The 25,410-nt window shown below is 30.9% G+C and overlaps 1 protein-coding gene across 7 annotated transcripts in view; it reads left to right on the forward strand.

The window, feature by feature from the left end:
* Window positions 1-4,123: 4,123 nt before the first annotated feature.
* Window positions 4,124-25,410, forward strand: part of LOC143073502 (uncharacterized) — a 40,474-nt gene continuing 19,187 nt past the window's right edge. For 2 of the 7 annotated variants that reach the window (XM_076249092.1, XM_076249094.1), the window contains exon 1: window positions 4,124-4,965. In XM_076249092.1, coding sequence (XP_076105207.1) covers window positions 4,154-4,965 — 812 coding nt within the window. In that variant the 5' untranslated portion in view covers window positions 4,124-4,153. Of the gene's footprint in view, window positions 4,966-14,600; window positions 14,744-18,191; window positions 18,412-22,430; window positions 22,534-25,410 lie in introns of those variants that run through there. The other 5 variants (XM_076249091.1, XM_076249093.1, XM_076249095.1 and 2 more) reach the window with 4 other exon arrangements.

Here is a 25,410-nt window from a genome sequence, read left to right on the forward strand (position 1 = left end):
CATAAGTTGTATAATGAAAGCTATCCATTAAGTTATAAAAAACATATGCATATTTTTTTAAATTTGAAATTTCTTATGACTTTAATATTCACCTTGTCAGAAAATTGAAATGAGCCATTGGTGGCCTTTGGCTCGTTTCCGCTATATGGTCGGGTTGTTGTCTCTTTGACACAATTCCCATTTCCATTCTCAATTTAATGAATACAATCATGGCCACATAAACAGTTAAGCTTAACACATTTCTACATCTTATGGTATATATTTGATATAAATCAGTCATGTGTTTACTTGATAATTATTTATTTTCAAATATAGATTTTAGTTGCAATAATTGGACATTTTTTTAGTGGAAACTCACTCTTGTCCTATGACTGTTAAAGATATTAAACTTAACCAAGTTTTCAAGCCAACGATTCTGCTTGTTAATTACGTCAACAATTATTTAAACAGTCTTTTTATATCTATAAGATCACAATCGCTCTGTTTTATACGAGACCATTTTGTTCGTGTATCTCTTTTAAAGATATATTTCTAACTGTATTATCAAATTGTGACACAAGCTTTAATGTTAGTATTCTCAAAAGGATTAAGATCAATCAGCTAATTTGAAATGTTTACCATGTGACATGAATCAACAAATAGACTGAAGAATTTGTTATAGGAATACAGTCAGTATAATAAACAGAATTATTTGTAAACAGATGATACCTGTTAGTAGGGATGTTTCAGTCTGTTTCAGTCACATTGTAAAGTTATCTTTCTTTGAATATATATATGTATCATTTTACCTTCACGAAGGTTTTACTCATGTCAGTTATTTGTTTTGAATGTAGAATGTCATTGATGAATGTATTTTTTGTTTGTTAAAGACATTTAAAACCAAGTATGCTGTTAATTTAAATGAACCTCGTAGAAGACGTTATGTTGATCAACGTCTTTTATTTTATTGTGGGCTTGGTTAATGTTGCATTTATTCTTTGTTTATGCCTTCCAAGAAATATTTATAAATTGAACCAGTGATCAGTTTTGACAAACATGAATGTTAGAAAATAAAATGCAATAATGTAATATTTTTTATAAGGTAGTTTGTTGTAGGACTTGAGATATATTTTAGTTTGTATAGAACGATTTTCTATAATTAAAACAAACCTTCCAAAGTTTTGTCTCGACCAAAATGTATGTTTGACACAAAAAAAACATTCAAAACCTTTATAAGTTGATAAAATAACCGAACTGTATTTATTTTTCATCTATTCTATTGTATATAAATCAGACCGTTTGTTTTCTCGCTTGAATTGTTTTACATTTGTCATTTCGAGGTCTTTTAGAGCTGACAATACTGTATGGGTTTTGGATGGATAAAAAGGAAAGGATAACTACGAATCAACAATAACTGCAATAATCATTTCGTCTCTGGAAAAGAGTTGTCTCGTTGGCAATCAAAATACACCTTTTTATTTAAAATTCAACATGACTTGGTATTTTGTGATATTGGAACTTGTACTTACCAATAGCAGCTTAACATCACTTTAGGATATCTGAAAACACCAATGTTATGTTGCTTTCGTCCTGATTATTCTTTTTTTTTTACTTTACTTTTTTTTCTGTCTTTCATTTGTTTTGGGTTTTTTTCCAGGGCGTTGTCAATTGCGATTCGAAATATGAATTTGGAATAAAACTTAAAAGTGCTAGTATGACTGATAAACCCTGATTCACTAACTAGGGTGATGAAGCATTGTTGAATCGAAAGTCTGCATAGTATATTTGGCCTTTTTAACATTTTTTGATGATTCGAGCGTCACTGGTGCATTTTGTTTTAGACGAAAAACGCGTCTGGCATAAATATAACGTTTCAACCCTGGTATCTATGATGAATTCATTTACAACCACTGGGTCGATGCCACTGCTGGTGAAGTTTTAATTCCCCGAGGTTATCACTAGCCCAGTAGTAGAAGTGTTGACTTGACTTATCATTAACTGTTAACAAAACTTTGAATTTTTGAAATACTAAGGCTTTTCTACCACAGGAATAGATTACCTTAGCTGCATTTGGCAAAACCTTTAGAAATTTTTTGTCCTCAATGCTCTTCAACTTCGAACTTTATTTGGCCTTTTTGAACATTTTTGATGTTTCGAGCGTCACTGATGAGTCTTTTTTTTTCAGACGAAACGCGCGTCTGGCGTAAATATAAAATTTCAATCCTGGTATCTATGATGAGTTTATATATAAACTAATAATGTTATTTGTAACATTATCGCATTGCATTACTTCTGAAGACAAATGTGGTGTAAATTTACCTAACTTTTCAATCTGCGTATAAACTTGTCTCGACCGACACCATTCACATAGATGCTTTATTTTGTAATTGAAAGACGATACAAATCTTAACTTCCTTGAGAATTTTGTGTGTTGTTATAAAAATTGTAATTTGATATGATTATGGCCAGAAAACAAAATATGTTACAGTTCATATTCATAATGACATTTCATAATTAATTAGTTCTAAACTTTTTTAATTGGTTAATAGTGTACTGCTTTGTTCGTTAAAAGAATGTCATTGTGTTATTTTACTTTTGACATTGTTTTCTTAAACAATTACTGATATGTTGGCATTAAAGAGAAAAAAATTCAGTCATTGAATATAAATATATACCAACAAACGAAGCTTATGATTTTATTTGTGTATGCCAGACACGTGTTTCCTCTACAAAAAACTCATCAGCAATGCTCAATAAAAAGGTTAAAATGTCAAATAAAGTACAGCGTTGAATAACATTAAGAAAACAATTCTAAAAGAATTTGCAAAATACATCAGACGTAAAATATTCCTGGATTAGAAAACCATAAGTATTTTGAACATCTCAGTTTTTTGTAACAGTTAATTTATAATTTACCCTCATGTCAGCACAGAAGTGTTAACTACTTGTTTGATAATACATAATTTACCTGGAACCTGTGTGATTTTAAACAACTTTGTAAGTTTCCTTTTGGTATGTTTTCAGCAGCGTTTTTTTTTTTGTTAACTACACTCATATTAAAAGTATTTCAGTGTTCTTTATAGTGAACCACATTAAACTTAACTAACCATCAAGGAAATAATGTTTAGCACATTTTCAAAATGTCAATATGAAAAAAATCGATAGTGGACAGAATAAAATTTAATGATTTTAAAACATTGTATGGTTGGTCAATATTTTATTGCATTATTTTCTAACAGGAAGTTATTGTGTAACTGTAGTTTATATATTTTTTCAATAGCTAATAATAATGTGTTGATATTAAAGGGCAATTATTAATATTATCAACATCAAAAAAATGTAACTTTCTTCATACTGCCATCTTGAAATTTCTCATTACATAACTTATAGCCTTCCTTACTATTCTCCCTATACGAAAAGTTAAGATATCGATGTTGATGACAATTCATTATAAATGAAGACGCTATTGAAACTAGATTCACTATACTGTTAGATTATAGTAAAACGATATGTATTGATTTCCATAACGCAACTACTTTCCGTGAGTTTATCGGTTTTTAAAATCATTTGGACCTGCCGAAATGGCGACAATTAGTATCCCTGACACTAAACAAGGATAGAAATTAAGAAGTCCATTTTCCTATCACATATCAACATGTAACACCTTTCAATTTTCTTATAGAGAAACGTCCGATATAACCGATTAGTGTATACCAATTACTAGTATGTGAAGGTTAGACATTTAAACACTACATTCCAATTAAAACAAAATTGAAAAGATTCTATTTGTTAAATGTCTAAACAGTAACTATTTCAATATCATTATGGTTAAGCACAACGTCAAACCTTTTTGTAAGTGGTAAAGTATAATATGCCATGAAAAAGGGTTTCCTATAGATTTAATGATCTTCAAAACTAGTCCAAGCTTTACAACCGTAATTATTTTAAAACAAACTAAGAACTTTAAAACATTTACTATGCACACATGAATAAATATCCAGTAACTAAAGTACGGTTAAAATGGCAAAAGCTGATAAGAAATATTTTGTATTCATGTTTTCAATAAGTTTGAAATAATACAAGATGTAGAGTATTCTTTTTTAATAGCGAATAGTATTATAAACGTTTCTAATACGAATGGACACATTGACTGTACAAATACGCAAATAAATTCATGGAGATTGTTAAAGATCAAGAGACGGGAGATTTATATAAAAACGGAGAGAAATATCGTCGATTTAATGGAGACAATGTAAATGAAGAAAATATTGACACAAGTGTGAACAATTCCAACTCAGGTTATCAAGGAACGTTTACTTTTCACGCAAAAGGAAGCGATAACCCTTCGTCGGACGTGTTGATATCTCCAAGATCAAGTGACATTCCAACCTCGGAAGTGTTGATAGCCTCAAATCCACAATTACAAAAACAATTAAACGGGGAAGCACCTGATTTCAAATACTATGCAAATGGAAATATTGATTATGAAGTTGTTTCATCACAAAATTCTGTTAAGGATACTAAATCTACTAGATCGCAAATGTCACCAGCATTTGACAAAAACGTTAAAGCGATTCAAACGCTAGGAGATAATAACGTAAAAAAATCAAAATCTATTTCTTTAAGCAGTTTACAACAGCTTAAACCACCGTCACGTCCAGTAGTTAAAAATCACGTTTTAATTAATCAGAACGAAACCTCTGGCGAGAAACGAAAAAGCAAAGAAACGACTAAAAATGAAGAAAAAACAAGATCAATATCACCAGCAAAGCAAGGAGTTTCAACTAAAAACCTACCTCAAATTAAAACGGAGTATGCATTGGGAAATTCTAGAAAGCAAGAACCAGCAAGTGCACTGAAATTACAGAACAATTCAAAACGAGGTTTGTCTCCTGACAAATCAAATAAAGTTAAACCTGAAAAAGAAAATGAACATGAAACAAATTCTGTAGACGTGGATGTGACTGGCTTAAATTATCAGCAAAGGTATGTTAATCCTTCTTATATAACATAAGAACTGAGAAAGCAACTCCCTTTCTTTAAAATAAACGACATAGAAACAAATAAAAGAGACCTAAAGAATATATAAGACTAAAAATATAGTACTAAGCTGTGTGAGGTACACAGTACCTAGTTATATTTTGTGCAAAAATTAAAATTGAAAACAAAAACATACAGAAATTTTCCAACAATCATATTTGCGAAAAATCTAAAGGTAAATACACACTCGGGTAAAACAAAGTCTATCACATAATAATCATACAGACATTGACACAGGCTACGATTAGAAAAACACACAAGTTATATTTGCTGGATTATTTCCTCTTAAATATATAGAACTGATGAATAGAAATTGAGTAAAACACAAGACCAAAAAGAGCCAAATATATTTCCCATAACATGATATTCTTATTGATATAAATGATGATCACTGTTAGCGATTTGGTATGTGTTTCTAATAATGGAATATTCTTAAAGGGTGTTGACAATAAATGTAAAAGCTCATCAAAGATACAATGTGTACAATTTCGTACGCCAGACGCTCGTACCGTCTGCACTCAAAACGCATAAGGCAAAGGGATTCTGAAAACAGCATAGCAAATATGACACACGAAGAAAAAACAAAAATGTCAACACAACAAAATATAAAAACTACACTAAGCATCATGAACCGGACCAAAACCTGGTGGTGATCTTATGTGCTCCAAAAAGAAAAGAAAACACAACCGTCATGTTGCTAATTGTATTGCGAATCAAGGGATAAGTCTCTTGGTGATGAAAAAGGAGACGGTGGTCGGATTACGAAAATTGGAACAAATCTGTGGTAATCTCGTGGAAAACCGGGCGTATCACCAGCCTAGTAGTCAGCACTTCTGTGTTAACTTAAGTTATCATTGATATGTTCATACTTTTAGATTAAGTGTTAACAAAACTTTGAATTTTTGAAATACTAAGGCTTTTCTACATCAGGAATAAATTACCTTAGCTGTATTTGGCAAAACGTTTAGGAATTGTTGGTCCTCAATGCTCTTCAATTTCGTACTTCATTTAGCATTTTTAACATTTATCTATTCGATCGTCACTGATGAGTCTTTTGTAGACGAAACGCGCGTCTGGCGTAAATATAAAATTTCAATCCTGGTGTCAATGATGAGTTTATTCACACATAATAGTGTACTCCATTACGTTAACCAACCTGTGATATGGCGTCCATAAACATTTCCAAGAGTTTGTTAACCTTTTGGTTACATTCTTCGTATAACAAATTATAACGCCTATGAAATAACTCCTATAAAATCAGCTTCACTTATTTCCAGTGTTACTGACAGTTTATTACTAAACGTCAATTAGACATGTTTACGAGGTATATAGGTAACAATAATAGTATAAAGAGAATAATATCTCCAAGGCAATAAAAAAAAAGTTACTAAGTCTAAAATAATTAAAAATATATATAACATATTAGGAACTGCATGTAAATATGATGATGATATCAGTAATCTTCCAGACTTGGTGTGTACATTAACTCGGAGATGTTTTGGGTTTTATAGCATTTTTAAACTAAGATTGTCTCTGGAAAGTACTACATAAAATATATTACGTGAACAAAGTTCACCTATCTACAGCACGTCCATTTGGAATCATCATCGGGTGAATGTTTAACTTCTTTATGAGTAACAGAAGCCTAGTAATAATTTTGAAGTGGTACGAAGGTGAAAATAATCAAAATGTGTCCCTTCTCAACACTATGTTTTCAGTGATAAGTTAAATTCCTCCACCCTTTATTGCTGTCATGTCACAATCATGATGACATTGATTTATAAATATATATAAACGTTTTGCGAGTGAATTTCAAAGAGATAACAATCAACTAAACAAAACGTTGACATCTCATCTCATGTTAGTGCAAAATGGATTTGATCTATTGTCAATCATCATTTACCAACTAGATGTGTTTGAGATAATGTATCTATATTTGGTTAATCGAATGTGCAGTAAAGACACGTTTCATTTTGGACGAAAACTGAAGTTTCGATTGAATGTAGATTCGGATTTCACAAACAAGGATATAATATAAATAACAACGTCTTTACAAAATACGCTTACATTAAATTTTAAATTGAAAATTACGAGTTTGAACGGAGACAAGCACTTAAATTAACATACAATTTATAGTTTTACAACGACATACTTCAATTTTGAACACTTACATGCACATGTGTCTTATTTGTTTAGATACTTTTTGGAATTTCTATTACAATAAGTTTCGTACTTTTGACTATTGTGCATATATTATAATAAGTGCATTCGTATATATATCTTTGCAAATATTACTAATATACATTATGTGTTTTCGTACATCGTCAAAGTGTAAATATATACGCCATATTTAAATAAAATCCAATAAAACATGTTTACATGACACTAGAAAGAATTGTCCGTACCTTTAACTCTTATACCGCATGACGATAAGGGACATAAATCTTGCTTTATTTTAAATAGTGAGATTTGCTTAACTTAATACTGTTGATTCGAGAGTTATAACAAAGCTACATCAAACAAACTCCATGCATGTTCTTTGGACTTTGGTTACTTAAATTTCCTAACTGCACTCAAACTAAAAATCAAATGTATCTCATTCGGTTTTCATATTCTAAATCTAGTCCAGTTGAAGTACGCTCTTTTTTGTTTAAATCTAGCATACAAAGATAGAAAAGAATCGTGAATAATTGCATAAACGTCGTTTTATCACTAAGTGTTTAATTAAACTATATCTGTTTTAGTCTTGTATGACTGGTTCATTGTGTACAAAGTGTATTTTGTTGTTCCCCAATCTTCGGTCATATGTACTATCGATAATTTTATAGACATTCATTGATAAAATGGGGCATGTGTCAAAGAGACAACAACCAACCATAGAGCAGACAACAACCAACCATAGAGCAGACAACAGCCACCAATGGGTCTTCAATGCAGCGAGAAACTCCCGCACCCGGAGGAGTCCTTCAGCTGGCCCCTAAACAACTATGTATACTAGTTCAGTGATAATGAAAGCATTCTCAAAATTATATTGTAACCGGTGTGGTTCAGTTAGGTTTATACATGTTGTTCATTATAAGTATATAATGTCCTTGGTAGAGGAATAGTTTTATTGTGATGTCAGCTGGTTTCAGTAATATTGAAGTTCAATGTATGAGGGTTGATCACTAGTATTTTGATTCTGGTAACTTCCGCATAACAGCAATATCCTTACAGATCGGTGTAAACATTGTAAACTTACAATCCAACGCCCGCTTGAGAGATTGTTTTGCTTTCTTGACATCATACTAGCCATACTATCAGTCTTTTATGAGTCATTACGAGAATGGTATTAAAGGTCAAATTCAATCTTTACCAGTCCTCATATTTTGTAGTAGACGCAAATTGCACATATCACCAAAGTCGGAATAATACTAAATATAATTTAAAGACAATGTGTGACATCTATCAATATACTTTGTGCATTAAACTATTTTAGTTTGCAGAGGAGACAAGTTTCATTTCGGACGAACATGGCAAATTCACTTCAATTAAGAGTCGTATTTCATATTCAAAGTTATTATTATGATATATAAAAACAGTGTCATCACACAAGATTCATATATTAGATTTTTCTTATTGACAACATTTCAATTTGAACGTTAATCCAAGCACTTTAAGTACACTATAGAATTCCTGGTCTTAACAAAGACTATAACAACTTGCGTATGCACTTTTGTTTGTTCTTAATTGCTTTAAATTATTTTTGTAACTTCTTTATTGTCGTAACAAAAATAATCGTACATAGAAAATTTATTTATCTACGTTTCTATATTTGATATTAAATGAACTTGCGTATATCTCACTTGGTAATATCACTTCAAGTATTATGTGAAAATGTAAATATATATCCTATTTAAACAAAATCTAGGGAAGCATATTTACATGAGACTAAAATGAAGTGGTTCATATGTGTACAATTTGTTTCAATTTTACATACCTTTGAAATGTCTAATATGGACTTCAAACATAGTCAGTATGTTACATAAATTTTTATTTGTTTCACATTATGAGATTTACTTAAACTACACATTCTTAATTTATCACATGATATATATGGTTCCCTCTTTTGAATGCAAGACTACGCTATATTAGCTTCCGGTTTTCCGTTCCTGCTTGTTCCTTAAAATAAATCTCTTGAATATTATAAAATGCTTTTAAATCTATCGTCTTTCCAAAGATGAGATAGAAGAATAATATTTAAACGGGGAAAAAAGATACCAAACTAAATCGTTTTATTTGTATATTTAAATTTTTAACTATTATCTGTAAATAGATTGCTTTCGCTTGTCAAGCTTAAGCAACGGTAAGTCGATAGTTTGAAAACTAATATGTAGATTTATCTAAGTTTTAAAAAAAAGTAATTTTATGTGGGGTGACATTCGTCTCAAATGAGCTGATTTGTCCCTTAAATTTGGTTTTCATGACCATTTCACGGCATCTGATTTATTGAAAAAAAAAAAACATAAATGGACATAGGACGTTTTCATGTAGAAATAGTAAAATTAGCAAGAAAGACAAAAATACAAAAATTACCAAATTGCAATAACACAATGACGGGATGTTCAAGTATCGATCCACGTCAAATGGATATTGCCAAAAAAAAGTAAAAAATAAAAGCAATAATTTACAAAGACGAATGAAAGTATACAATAAATAAATGCAACAGTAGTATACCGCTGTTCAAAAGTCATAAACCGATAGAGAGAAAACAAATCCGGGTTACAAACTAAAATCGAGGGAAACACCTTACCTATAAGAGAAAAACCAAACGACAATGTAACACACAGAGAAATCAAACGACAATGTAACACACACAGAAACCAAAACGACAATGTAACACACACAGAAACCAAAACGACAATGTAACACACACAGAAACCAAAACGACAATGTTACACACACAGAAACCAAAACGACAATGTTACACACACAGAAACCAAAACGACAATGTAACACACACAGAAACCAAAACGACAATGTAACACACACAGAAACTAAAACGACAATGGAACACACACAGAAACGAACTATAAGATAACAATGTGACACACACAGAAACAAACTATAAGATAACAATTGATATTTTCCTTACTTGGTACAGGACATTTTAAGAACCAAATGGTGGGTTGAACCTGGTTTTGTGCCAAGCCGAACCTCGCGCTTCTATTGCAATGTTAAATGTAACACTAAAATGAAATCATTAAATGACAGGAATACAGTACAAATAAATACAAGAACAATCAGGACAGAGAAATACACAAATAAACAATACAAATACAATAACGTTATTCAGAAAATAAAAGTAATTATGATATATAAATCAACACCATTTCTCTTGTATTTGATGTGTTTCCCTCGGTTTTGGTTTGTAACCCGGATTTGTATTTTCTCAATCGATGTTTGACTTTTAAACACCAGTATAGTACTGTTGCCTTTATTTATCAACTGTCTGCTCAGACATTAGTGACGTTATAATAGTCTGAGGAGCAGCTGCAAGCTCTTGAATAGATTATAGTACTGAAATGAAAGCTTATGTCAAATTCGAGATCTTTATCTAAAAAAGGGCCAGAGGAAGTCGTGTCTGTTGTTTCTTAAATGTCTAGTTCTGGAGAATATATTAATGGAACCCATTTAGAAAAGTTTGGATTGTTAGAAGACAGACATCATCAATATAACTGAATGTAAAATTAAATGATCTGACTTCTGTGATCCTCTGGTTATTGACAAGTGTCTGAAGGAACTCCAACTCATATAAAAATAAGAATGGGTCGAAAAGTAGAGGCGAATAGTCCGTTACCATCGGAATACCGACAATTTGTTGAAAAGGTTTACCTCCAAATTCAACAAATATGTTGTAAATGAGAAACTCCATCCTACTGATCACTTACTCCTCTGCGTAGCTTGTTATGCCTTTTTGTTCACTTGTTACAAAATATGTCGTTCGGTATCCCAAAGTAATAAATGTATAGCGTATGTTACCATTTTCATGTTGAAAAGTTTTGTGGAATATTTCTTTTCGACGATTTTTCAATTTCATGTGGTATACAAGATTAAAAAACATAAGTTTTAATACAACTAGTTTTAGCGAACGATCAAGACTTAAAATTATCAAGAAGTTCCAGAAGTTCTGTATAGTTTTTAGAATCCACATATGTTAATACCACTACGCGAGTAAACAGTTTCAGAGTAGTTCTGAAGACCCTCTTCCACTGCGGACAGAATCGTTCTCAATGTAAAGGATATTTGTTTAGTCTAACATACTGATGAGACGGCAATGTACCATTGCTTGTACGGAATTTCGTGAAGCTTATATATCCAATACAAGCAAGGTAAGTCCTACGATTTACTGTTCAATGTTATATTCATTGAGTCCGTAAAGGACTTATAATTCGCCAAAATAGCATCCTTGTCAAAAGATACGTTTTTGTATGTGATAAAATTGAGAATGGAAATGGGGAATGTGTCAAAGAGACAACAACCCGACCAAATAAAAAACAACAGCAGAGGGTCACCAACAGGTCTTCAATGTAGCGAGAAACTCCCGCACCCGGAGGCGTCCCTCAGCTGGCCCCTAAACAAATATATACTAGTCCAGTGATAATGAACGCCATACTAATTTCCAAATTGTACACAAGAAACTAAAATTAAAATAATACAAGACTAACAAAGGCCAGAGGCTCCTGACTTGGGACAGGCGCAAAAATGCGGCGGGGTTAAACATGTTTGTGAGATCTCAACCCTCCCCCTATACCTCTAACCAATGTAGTAAAGTAAACGCATAACAATACGCACATTAAAATTCAGTTCAAGAGAAATCCGAGTCTGATGTCAGAAGATGTAACCAAAGAAAATAAACAAAATGACAATAATACATAAATAACAACAGACTACTAGCAGTTAACTGACATGCCAGCTCCAGACTTCAATTAAACTGACTGAAAGATTATGATTTCATCATATGAACATCAGGCACAATCCTTCCCGTTAGGGGTTTAGTATCATACCATCATAACATATATGAGAAGAACATAACCCGTGTCATGCCAACAACTGTTTTTAAAAAAATAATGTGTTTCGATGCAAAGACCTTATCAGTGACTCAATATTAACGCCAAAATATGCAATCTTTAATGACTTGACAACAGTATCGTAATTATATCCCTTCTTAATAAGTCTATTTAAAGGTTTTGTAAGTTTCTGAGGTGAATACTGACACCTGAGATTACATGAGTGGTCAAGTATTCTTATTGTTTTAAAAGACACTCGTAGTAGTACGATTTAGATATAAAGACACTATTATTCGAAGCTTTGTTCGAAGGAACAACAACATAATTGTCGAGAAGAGATGATAGACGTTTCCAAGCACAGCCTTTTTGTCTCTGAAAACGGACTTAATGATGGAGAGTTGTCTCATTTGCACTCACACCACATCTTCCTATATCTAATTAATGAGTCGGCAACTCAAGCTGCGTTTCCACGGTTCCTGAGTTCATTTTCCTTCCTATCGTCATCACGATTTGATACCGTTTCCCAAGTTAATCGTGCAACGTTTTTCAGCGCACTCTAATTCAAGATTTAAAGTAGAGAAAGTGGAATCATAAGTCAAGTTATTTGATGTGGAATAAATACCCAGTAAAGACCGCATCGTTGTTAATATAATGGAATTTGATTCGACTGTCATGCAAGTGAAAGGTTTAGCTAGCTACATAGGAAAATGCCTGTACCAAGTCAGGAATATGACAGTTGTTATTTATTCGTTTGATGTGTTTGAGCTTTTGATTTTGCGATTTGATTAGGAACTTTCCGTTTTGAATTTTCCTCGGAGTTCAGTATTTTTGTGATGTTACCCTTGTTATCTTTTTAAAGGACCATCAACAATAGGAAAAGAAAACTCATCCGTTGTGTCGTAATTCTTTTAGTAGAGTTTTCTGATGTAAAACTGTAATATCAAAATCTAGGAAAGAACAGTTGTTGTTAATAGTTGATCTGTTAAAGTAAGTTCCCTTTTTAGTAAACTCTTTTAATTAACGAAAAAATAGAGGCAATATAACGATAAGAATTGTTGGAATTATCAATTAAATGGAATTTAGACAGGACTTTATGGAGTTTGCATGTCTAAATTCATAAATCGTTTGGTCATACACTCAGTTTATAACAGTATAAAAACCAATCTGCTATTAAAGGGTCACAATTGGCTCCCATGGGAATACATGATTGTAATCTGTCGATAAACGTCATTGCCAAAGGAGAAAAATGTAAACCTTAAATCAACTCTTCACAACCCAAGGAAGTATATCTACCATAGTTACCTTTCTCATTAGAGAAAAGGCTTTATGTGAGTTGAAGCAAATAAAGCAATCAGATTTTTCAAACGACCATTTCAAAAAAAAAGAAAAACGTTTGTTTGAAAACATTGTGTAGAAGTGTAGTGTAAATTCTTCCTGGTTATATTAAGATCTAAAATTGTCAAACAATGTCGTTTTTCAATATTGTTCCTAAAAAATTAAACCACTTAAAACAAATTTGAAAAATTTATGACTTTCAATCATTATTATGGAGTTACCTCATAATATATCTTCATGGTTAGGAACTAATGAAGTATCATAGATTTTTGAATATGTCGCGGCATCTAATTTTGGATTGATTTTCTCATTATTTGTCAATAAGTAGGAGTAAATCATAAACCATTTTATAAAAATGTCAAGACTTTCTCAATTAAAAAGATTTAACCAAAGTTAAGGTGTGTTTTAGATTTTAAAATTTATAAATAATCCGTTTGGAGTACTTCATTAACAACAAAACAAACTATGAAAAAATACACTCTGAGTAAACATAAGGCGTTTTACTTTTATTTATTCTGACTGGATTTAATTTTTTGTTTATTTATTTGCTTCAAATGTGTTCAAGATAGACCTGCATGACAACCGGCTGTATATTAGACAAGCAGATGTTGCTTAGGTACGACTTGGTCAAAACAGAAGCGGGGGACACAAACAGCTGTTAATTATACGATTGACTAGTATATGTTTTCTTCGGAAAAACAATCATTGTATGCTTTCCCTTTTTACTTTAGCAATATGGATTTCATAAAAATAGACAATCATTTGTTCTCGTTAATATCGTTAGAAATTCTGCATTTTGAATCACTACCGTTGATTATTTGGCAATATTTAATTTCGCCAGTATTTTTTTCAAGATATTTCTTTGCGATTATATATATAATAATAGTTTATAATTCATTTCAGATTTGATTCTTGTTTTATTTTCATAATGATAGTTATAAGAACAAACAAGAATTTTTTTTTTCATTTATGATTATATGAAAAGGTTTTGAACAATGCAAGTCATAGGGACGTTCAAATATTCCCAGTAGAATCTGAAGGTCTTTAAAGTCTTCCACTTATCTACAAAATTGGGTGAACTAATTATAGCGGTCAATTTAGTTTTTTTGTGACATTCTATCGTGGTACTAATTATCACGAAATACTTGTTTTTGAAGTTTTAGATTTGTACTATCATGTTGAAGCCACAGTCATTATCATAACGTGACAAAAATGGCGACTATTTACAGACCGACACTTTCATCTTGGAATTCTTTTGGACTTTTAGACACATTCGAAGTTTTACCCTACATCCAAAAACACAAAACATTTTGTTATGAAACAATTCGTCCGCTTAGGAGGTATGTGGAATCAATTATTATTTCTTTAATTATGAATATCCCTTTTGTATCTTTCTCTTTTATTAGAGACTTCATAATATTTCTATTTGGTTAGATTCTGTAATGCTTATTAATTTCTGAAATAGGGCAAAACTGGGAAAAGAAATTGCAACTTGATATGTTTAAGGTGGTTGCTATTGGGTTTATGTCGAGTTGCTCCACCATTTTCTATGTAAATGGCCGTTTTGGTTCTGAAAAGTAATTGCTACTTGATATGTTAAAGGAAGTTTGTATTGGGTTTAAGTCGAGTTGCTCCACTATTTTATATGTAAAATTACCGTTTAGGTTCTGGACTAAGGCTATGGTTTGTCGGGTCAATGCTTTGATCTTAAAATCATAGGATTAAACATGTTAATGTCTCTGAACTTGTGAAATATTGAACAAAGAAACCAATATTATACTAATCAACATAATCAGCTATATAATAGAACTGTTATTATGTAGAGTTTTACAATAATTCTATGAAAGTTGGATAATTGAGATGGGTTTACGTCCGTCGACATACATCAACAATAATTAAAAACTAAAATCACAAGAATACTGAACTCCGATGAAAATTCAAAACGGAAAGTCCCTAATCAAATGGCTAAATCAAAGGATAAAACACATCAAACGAATGGACAACAACTGTCATATTCCTGACTTAGTACAGGCATTTTTAAATGTAAAAAATGGTAAATTGAACCTGAATTTATAGCGCTAAACCTCTCACTTATATGACAGTCGCAAAAATGTATTTGATTACAACGCTGATGTTACCAACACGCAAAATCTAACTTGACAGAGTTATTAAGGGGGAAACACTAAAAATATTATTAAATGACCATTGGTAGATTGGCTTTTCCTTGCTAAACGTCTAGTGACAACTATTTCATACATATTCAGGACGAGCCGAAACTATTAACAATTAATACAAACAGTTCTGCAAGAGACAATTAGGACCGCAGGGATAAAGGTTGGTCATTACTAATAGCAACAGATTAACCACGAAGCCCTAAATGATTTGCTGCAATGATTTTTAAACATGCAGACAGCGTGACACTCAACCTATACGAGTACCCTTTTCACCCTATGAGTATTTAAAGACCATAAAAAATATATAGAGCCTTTAAACTTATTGGTTGTTTTTATTTAATAATAAGCGTCTTTTGGGTAATGTTTTGATACTTGGATGCTTCACGTCATATTTGAGTTATTTTCGATAATCCTTGCAATGGTTTAAAGATACTCAGGGAAAAATTAAATGTTTCAAGGGGAATGCACGTAATCTTACTTGGCAACTTAGTTGATATATTAAGAGTTTCGGCAAGAATCGATAAAACTAAAATCCATGATTTTAAATGCAGCGAAATTGAAGTACTTTAAAATTTAGTCTCTGGTGGTTAGTTGTCTCATTGACAAACATATCATATCTCCTTATTATATAAAACGTGTTTTTTACAGACCCAAATCATTGAACTGACTTAAAGAATTACTACATATCTTTTCAAAAGTACAAAAGGAAAAGCAAAATAGAACAATTGTTACGTCATAAATCATGACAATACAAAAACAATGCAAAACACTAACCATTAATTATTCCAAAACAAAAAATATTTAACCGAATTACTTTATTTTGTATAATAAAAGGGTACATAAACTCATCATAGATACCAGGACTAAATTTTATATACACGCCAGACGCGCGTTTCGTCTGCAAAAGACTCATCAGTGACGCTCGAATCAAAAAAAAGTTTTAAATAAATAAAGTACGAAGTTGAAGAGCATAGATATCCAAAACTCAAGTGTTTCCAAATACAGCTAAGGTAATCTATGCCTGGGGTAGAAAAGCCTTAGTATTTCAAAAAATTCAAAATTTTGTAAACATTTATATGTTAGCAAATCAAAAGTAAACATGCGGTCTTGAACAATCTACAAAATTCTGAACAAACATGTCAAGATAAAATAATAATATGTGGTGTCATGTGTCTAAACACTAAGCATAACCTATACCACAAAGCTATATATGAAAGGTCTTTCAATGACAACGTAGAAATCAAACGTACCAGGCCTATATAGTATTTCGAATAATTCATACTTTTGCAAACAGTAAATTTATAGATAAAAACACGCTCTATGTTTTCTAAAATTATCCAAGACTAGTCAGAATTTGATAGATACCATCATATATCACTTATTTTTCGACTAACATTGTTCATATTGGTGATTTTTATGAAACGACTTCCATTTTGTAAGACAAATACCGAGTTAGTATCAGCAAACCTGTAAGTGTGAAGGGTGAGGTGGATTTGTAAATGTTCTGAAAACAAACCCTACAAATAAATTTAAGCCCGGTTGAGGGGGGAATATTCTTAAGATTTGTATGTGGAAAATGTATAGGTATACAATAAATCTGTGTCCATAGGTCCATAAACTACAAAATGATGTTTACATACCTTTTAATGTAGTCTGATAAAGATATATTGGCTGATTATTTTCTGGTATTTTCATACTTCATAATTAGAAGTGTATAAGTTGTAAAAGGGTTGGTGTGTTTCTGTATACAGTGGCAGAATACATGATTGTGTTTTAAAAACCTTGATGTATACATACATTTCCAGATATTTGCATTGTAATGTACTATTACAATCATCCACTGCTCTTCTGAAGTCATTAAAATCGTTCTCTTCCAGAAAAAAAATAGAATTTTGAAAGTATGACAGTCAATTCATTATACTGTCACTAACTACTAGTATATGAGAAATTGTTATATCCTATATTTAAACAAGCATATTATATAATATTATCTTGTGATCCAAGGAAGATATTACATATAGCTGGTATTATAGTATTTGCCATTGTAACCAATAGGAAAAGAATATCTGCGTTTAAAACGTCAAGTGGATTTACGTATCTACATAAAAAGTTAACAAATTGCTTCAATTGACTGCATTTAAGAATGTTTATGGGAAAATCTATATAATTTAGATGTTCAATTTAAATAATAATATCAAATATATATCCATTCTGGATCGAAAAATTGTTTTATGTTTTATTGGTATTGATTTTGATTTTCAATGTTTCAGTCATCACAAGTGTCGTGGTATTAAGTTTTACTATTTCTTGGTCATGTAAAATAGAAATTAAATGCAGAGGTCATAGGTTCAAAAGTGTTTTAAACACACTTCTGTGATACAACCCCCTGAATCGGACTACTAGTATAAAACGTATTTAAATGATGAGTTTGATCCATCAGTGATTCTTTATTAACAAATCACAGTTTGTATAAACTAAAATATAAACTAATTCAAGCATAAAGTTATATAATTTTGGATTAACTTTTCAAACGAAGCAGATTAAGATCAACACAAGCGAAATTCATTAATCAACAACATTCGTTTTAATAACCTTTCATTTAAGTGGGATTAACAATAAATACAATACTATTTATTATGGCAATATGTCAATAGTGGCCTACATGTTTTTCAACTGAAACAATGAAATTATGATTTTGAGTGTACATATGTAAAATATTGAATTGAATTGAATTGTGATAGTTATGGACTATTCTGAATGGCTGCTTTAAGTTTACCATTAATAAGGAAAGTCCAGTTTATGTCTGGCGGTAATGAGAGAGACATCAGATCGAAGTAAGTTTTAAAATTTGTGTGTCAAATTATCTATTTACTAACTTCCATATTCTAACAGAAAAACACTTGTCGCTAATGTAACTAAGTAGAATTTAAAATCTAAAACAAAACTGGCAGAACGGCATACTGGTAGTTATTTTTCATTCGAATGGTTTAGACACTAAGCTGCATAGTTATTATTTTACTTTATTTGTTTAAATGAATATTCATCAATTGGTTTTTGATAATAGATTTTAAGAAGCGTGCGTCGAAATCAATCACAATTTATCCTTTTGTTTTTATACTCCGGGAAATTCGGATCTTGATAGTTATAGCCAACTATACCGTATGGGGTTTCCTCATTGTTAAACGATGTTGTCTGTAATTTCTTACATGCACTTCATCAATCATTGGTGGATAATTGTCTCATTGACAATCATACCACATCTTCTTTTTTAGTGTACTCAGTACAAAATGATGTCTAAAAGGTAAATGTTCTGTATTAAATTAAATTTTTCTGCATCTATAGTATATGTTGCTGTAGTGAATCGTGCACAGAATCTATATGTTATATGCCATACAAATGTTTTGAATTATAAATGGGTAAAGGGTACATGTCTGTGGGTGAACTGGTTTATATACAAGACAAGACAAGAAAAGACAATATTTTATTTAAGTCTCACCTCTATACATGTATTTAGTCAATTAGTTGTCGATCATTACATCTAAATTTCTAGACATTTATGTACTATTTACATATGTCTGATAATGAGAAATTTAGATTTCTTTTTACAAATGAAAATATGGTATTTTATACTGCCAAAATCTGCTATGAAATTTTAATAAAGCGAAAATGTATTTTATATTCATGATAGTTGACTTGTATTTGTATTATAATTTAAGAAAAATTGTTTTATAGTCTCTCATAACTCTTTATAGAGTGGCTCTTGTGGTTAATTTGTGTTTTAAAAAGCTGTATATTTTATATATAACAAGTGGTGAGACTTTAATAAAGTATTTGTCTTGTCTTGTCTTGTATTATATTTATTAATGATATACAGTTCAGAAGAAATGGGTTTTAACCTTACACAACATGATATAAACTTTTAGAATATCTTTTCCATCATACAATTTGAGAATATATAATGAATAGATAAAGATGTGTACTCATGATTATTTCTTATTAAAACCTCGTATTTAAAAAATAAAAGATTTTGTTTTATACAAATGAAGTAAATAATTATCAAATTTCTTAATTTTTGAATGACCACATTTTAAAAGTGATAGCAATCGTAATGCTAAAAAAGGCCCACTTCTGAATGTGTTTTTCTTGACTTTTACTGACGACTTTATGTATAGCTTTGCTTATTCCGTCAACATATTGGTACGGTGTAGTTGGGGGTTGGAGGGTAACGACATCTTTCCTATAATTTTGGCTAGGATTTTCAACTATAAAATTATATATATAATTTTTTATATATATATAGATTACAAAAGGCAATAACTGCTTGACTGTACAATCAGTGATTTGTTTACCCATCCTTATATGAATTAAATAATGTTTTACATTGGTTTTATACACATGCAGTTATACATTCATCTCACGTACAAATTAGAGACGACACTTTTCCTCTTAATATGTGTAAAATTAATTAAAAAATTATAAATGCCTTGAATAGACCCTCTCTTCTAATGAAATGTTAGAAACCTTGAATGATTGTGTCTGTTACAACGAAATAAAAACAGTCTTATGTTTGCCCTTAGTGTCAAATAAATAAGGTTGATTTCATTTAAACGTTTTCTTATGTTAATTATATACATTTGGGGATTTAAATATTTGGTGTGATTAAGATTTTCTTTTAATAGTTTGATACTTAATTAAAACATGTTGAATTTTTAAGTTACATATTAGTAAAAAGTTAAAATTCGGTTTCTGGCTGTATGCATATTTATAAACTCATTTGACTGTATCTTCTTGTGTACTGTAATGAGTGAGGATGGGATTGTCTTCTACGTTTACTGGTGGTATAACATTAATGATTGATTTTTGGTTGCTTAACTGGTATAAAATGATAAGCATGATTTTTAATATGATAAATCCGTTGAACACTCACCAAATGTTCTTGTCCTAGTACCATGCTAGGCCAATTAGGACACTATTGTATTTAAATTGGTGTCAAACTGCTTGTTTATTTGTCTGATTGACCATTCAGTGTAAATAATTTTTTTCTCTAAAATTTTGGTATGATTTTTTGTTTGTTTATTTTAATAACCGACATATTATTGTTTTATGTCAAATAATGTGAAATGTCATGACAAAATTCATTTTAAGTGCATATAATAAAAACAAAAGTGGAATGAATGCCAATAAGACAACTCTCGAAGTATGAAACTGAGTAAGAAACTAAATGATGTGTTTGGGGTTACTTGTGTCGTGGTATTGCTGTATGATTGATGTGTACATACACATCCCGTTATATTCAGTCAAAGCGGAAGTATAATAGTTTACAGGTTGTCAGATATCTACAGTATCTCACGTAGACTTTAAATTCCGTTAAATAAGTCATATAAACATTCGTTTAGCCGAGGGTGAACATAATTTTATTGTTGATCTTCACAACCAAATAAATCCGCTGCTTTTGTGATTTAAATAGAAGTCGCTAACAAACAAATAAACAAATAGAGAATAATAAACAAGTTGATAGAGAGAATTTGTAATTCCATTTAGACATACTTATAGATTGTGAAATATTTCACATGATTCCTTGAAGCTTAAGCAACACATACCAAAAAGATAAAGCTTAAGTAATAAAGAAATCTTGATAGTATTAAATAAGGAGACGGTGTTGAATATCAGTGATACAGTCTATTAAAAGTCCTAGCCTGAAAAATCTTTTAAATGTTCTAGCAAGCAACGCGATACTGCTAAGTCTTCCAAATTCACAACGATATCTATTCTAAATAACTAACAAACAATCTATCAAAGCCAGGCTAAAGGGTACTGTAAAACATTCTTCTCTTTGGATGAAATGAATCGGATGAGTACCCTTAAAAAATCAAAATGTATGTATATACGATCTATGTTCCTCTTATTGTTAAATAGTATCAAAAATATTTGATTTCTTGAACTTTTACATAAACATTTCACTATCATTTCAACATAATTTTATGGAAAAGCTCCACATGTTTTTGTTATGTATTTTTATTTGTATCCATCTGGTGAGTTGATAGATGTAGTTGAGCCTGTTTCAACTGATTTGTATAGTTTGTTCTTATAATGTACTGTCACACCACTGTCACAGGTTAGAAGGAGGGTTAGGATCCCGCTAACGTGTTTACCGCCGCCTCATTCTGTATCTATGTGCCTGTCCGCAGTCAGGAGGCTGTAATTTGGTTGTCGTTAACTTTGTTGCTGTGTAACATATTTGTCGTTTGTTGCTGTGTTACATATTTGTTTTTCGTTCATTTTCTTGTACATATATATAACGCCTGATTTATTAGGCCGTTAGTTTTCTCGTTTTAATTGTTGAATATTTATGATTTTGGGGCCTTTTATAGCTAACTATGCGGTATGGGCTTTGCTAATTGTTGAAGGTCGTATTGAGATCGATAGCTGTTGAATTTGGTGTCATTTGGTCTCTTGTGGAACATCAGTTTCTTAATGACTTATAAATTTATCAACGGACAATTAAAAAAAATGTTGTCAATCATATTACTAGAACTCAAGTACTAACTACTAATTGATTACTAGTTTAATATAAACTTTGTTTGATTAGGTTTCCCCAATATCTTTTTGTCAAATACTTCCTACGCCAGTTTTGTGAGTTACAGGACTTCATTGAAGTCTTATAGTACAGTTGTCCGCGTCATTTATAACTTGAGTAAATTCTTTTATTTACACAACGAATTTAGATCTACCACCTTGTTTAATTACTTCGCTACTTTCCAACAATTTTAGAAAACGTTGTCATTATACAAAGTCTGGATTTAAATATCAATTCGCCCTTCGATTTGAATTATCAATATTCAGGAATAGTTCAAGCGCACACTATGATAGACTTTTAAATTTCATAATCGACCACAAATAAGTTAACATATTTGTAGTATGACACCCGAGACTCTCCCACCAATTTTTAAACAAACGTGAGTACTTGACTAATTTCTATTTGATAAAATAAGTCTATTACTTCATTTTTCTATTAAAATAAATATTTTTACTTTAATTAATTATACAAAACTACACCCGATAAAATATACGAAACACTGATACCGTTATCATAAATAATAATAATAATAAGTTTATTAATAAAAATGAGGATAATTATGATAACTTCGCTTAATCACAATGATTATTTTTAAAAAGGAGAAATTTCGTAGCGACGTATTTGGTTATGAAAGTGAAAACAAATATAAAATAATTCATGACAGCTTTTATAATTTTTGTGATAGAGATCAGACATAATTTGTATGAGCTAAAAGTTTACTGAAATATGTGTTACCATAGTTTATGTGGATATCAATGAATCCACGTTGAATCAGTCGTTCGAAATAAAATTACATAAAACAATTTAGTTTTTGTGCTTCATCCAACTTTTTTTTTTTTTATCAATTTCAAGCTAAAACTAACTTATTCATGTAAAAAAGAAGGATATAAATTTAAACGTTACTAAAGATGGGGACACACACGACGGCATGTAAAGTAAACCAATAAATCGAATAATATAAACACTTTGTATTGACCTTAAATGTTGCTTGGGTAAGATTATCACTCATTAAACATGGTTTGTTAATCTTTATGTACCTGCTGTGTAGAATTCTTATATATAAGATTAGACGTTATATAAATAACAAGTTGTGGTATCATGATTTCAAATGAGACAACTGTCCACCAGATACCGAGTTGATGGTAACACTACGGCCTTCAACAATAAGCAAAAGACATATCGTCTTGTAAGCTTGAAAGGCCCTGACATAACAAAATGTACAATGTAAAACAAACAAATTCAAAGGAAAAATCCATCAGTCTTATTATTGTACAGAACAATAAGCGAGAAAAAGTATATGATATACAGAAACCAATGACAACAACTGAAAACCAGACTTCTGAAACAGGTTCATATACAGAATAAGACGTGTTTAGACAAAAAGATACGAGCGCTCAATCACTCTGTAAATGGAACATGAGTAAGACAGCATATCATGATGAGAAAAACTGTAAAATTCAATTTATAAAGAGTACCTCGTGTTGTGGTATTGGAAACAGAATGTTAACGAACTATTTTAACATTTATCTTTTGTTTTACTTATTATTTCTTAAAAGTATTCTATTTCAATTTTTCATGGTGGATTTACAGTATTAGAGAATGTATATCTCGTTTGCTTGAATTTGACATAATGTAGGCGGATCCAGAGGGGGCCCGCCCCCCCCCCCTTTTCGTTGGAAAAATTTGGTTGATTATATATGGAATCATTGAAGCATGACTGGAGCGGGCCCCCCCCTTAGGTCAGTCAGCGGGCCCCCCTTAGGAAAAGTTCTGGATCCGCCACTGGTTCAGTTCATATATTATGCAATTTACCTACAACAAATTCCAACTCCATCAGGCCAACTTATATATAACCTTGGGTGGTTTTAGCTATTCTGTTAAGCGACTTATATTCCAAACCATGTTGTACATTAGATATGGGGCTTCAAAACGGGTCGTTGACTACAGCGAATCTGATGTTTATGCCAGAACCACGAGCATTAGCACTAGTTTAAAGCTAGATATCAAATCTAAATCATTATATATTTATATTAAATATGCACTAAGTTGGTCTTGATAAATATAAACCATTATTTAACATTTTATCGGGTATTTTGATCGTATAAGCTTATGTTAATTTTGATATTAACATTGATGAGAAGTGATTTACACTATTGTATACTAGGTATATCAATAATAGCCTCATATTTAGAATGATTTTATTTGAATAACTTTAAATGCAGCAGATAAAATCTGGTAGAAGAAAGTTCAATGATTTAATTACATGCCATGTATGAGCAGCACGCTAAGGGTTTATCAACATATCATCAATCCAAAAACTGTTAATGTGACTTCCATGTTGCGAAACAGTATAATAGTAAATAATCTATCTCTAACAATACATCTCTGTCAACAGTTGATAAGGCTCATTGGCAAAAATTAATAAATATGCTAAAAGTTAGTAAAATCGAAAACATTATCATTGCAAATGAATTATAATATTTGAGAATAAAAAAGTAGTTTATTTTTTTGCGGGGTTTTAGTTTTGTGTGTCGATTTTGTCCTAATTTATGTTTCTTTTGTTTTGTCGTCAATCTTTGTTTTGCATTCTCTTAAATATATGTAAGCGTTGTAGGTTTTTAATATATGTAAGCGTTGTAGGTTTTTAATATATGTAAGCGTTGTAGGTTTTTAATATATGTAAGCGTTGTAGGTTTTTAATATATGTAAGCGTTGTAGGTTTTTAATATATGTAAGCGTTGTAGGTTTTAATATATGTAAGCGTTGAAGTTTTTAATATATGTAAGCGTTGAAGTTTTTAATATATGTAAGCGTTGAAGTTTTTAATATATGTAAGCGTTGTAGGTTTTTATTTTATGTTTTTATAAACAAAATCTTGAAAGAATCAATGAATCATGCGATGATATATGCATAAGATAGCACAATGGTTTTAATAACAGAAACCAAGCGGTCGATCGTTTTATTGACAAGTTTCATATATCATAATCTACATGTTCAATTTGAATGTTTTAATAAACACTCACATCACATATATCTCGGACAAGCAAACAGTTATTAGACGATCCTCCGTGGTTTGTACAACCCAAGGGACATTAATTTGTATTTCATACTTCCAAAGTATCTCCTATTGAGATAACGGCTACTGAAGTGTACTGTGCATTGCCACTCTCACACTCTTCAAGTGCTATTTGAAACTCGGTAATAAATTTGGAATATTTAATAAATATAAGTAACGAATAAAGACCAACATACCGTG

Source organism: Mytilus galloprovincialis, chromosome 4, assembly GCF_965363235.1.
Source record: "Mytilus galloprovincialis chromosome 4, xbMytGall1.hap1.1, whole genome shotgun sequence".
Classification (NCBI taxonomy): Eukaryota; Metazoa; Mollusca; class Bivalvia; order Mytilida; family Mytilidae; genus Mytilus; species Mytilus galloprovincialis.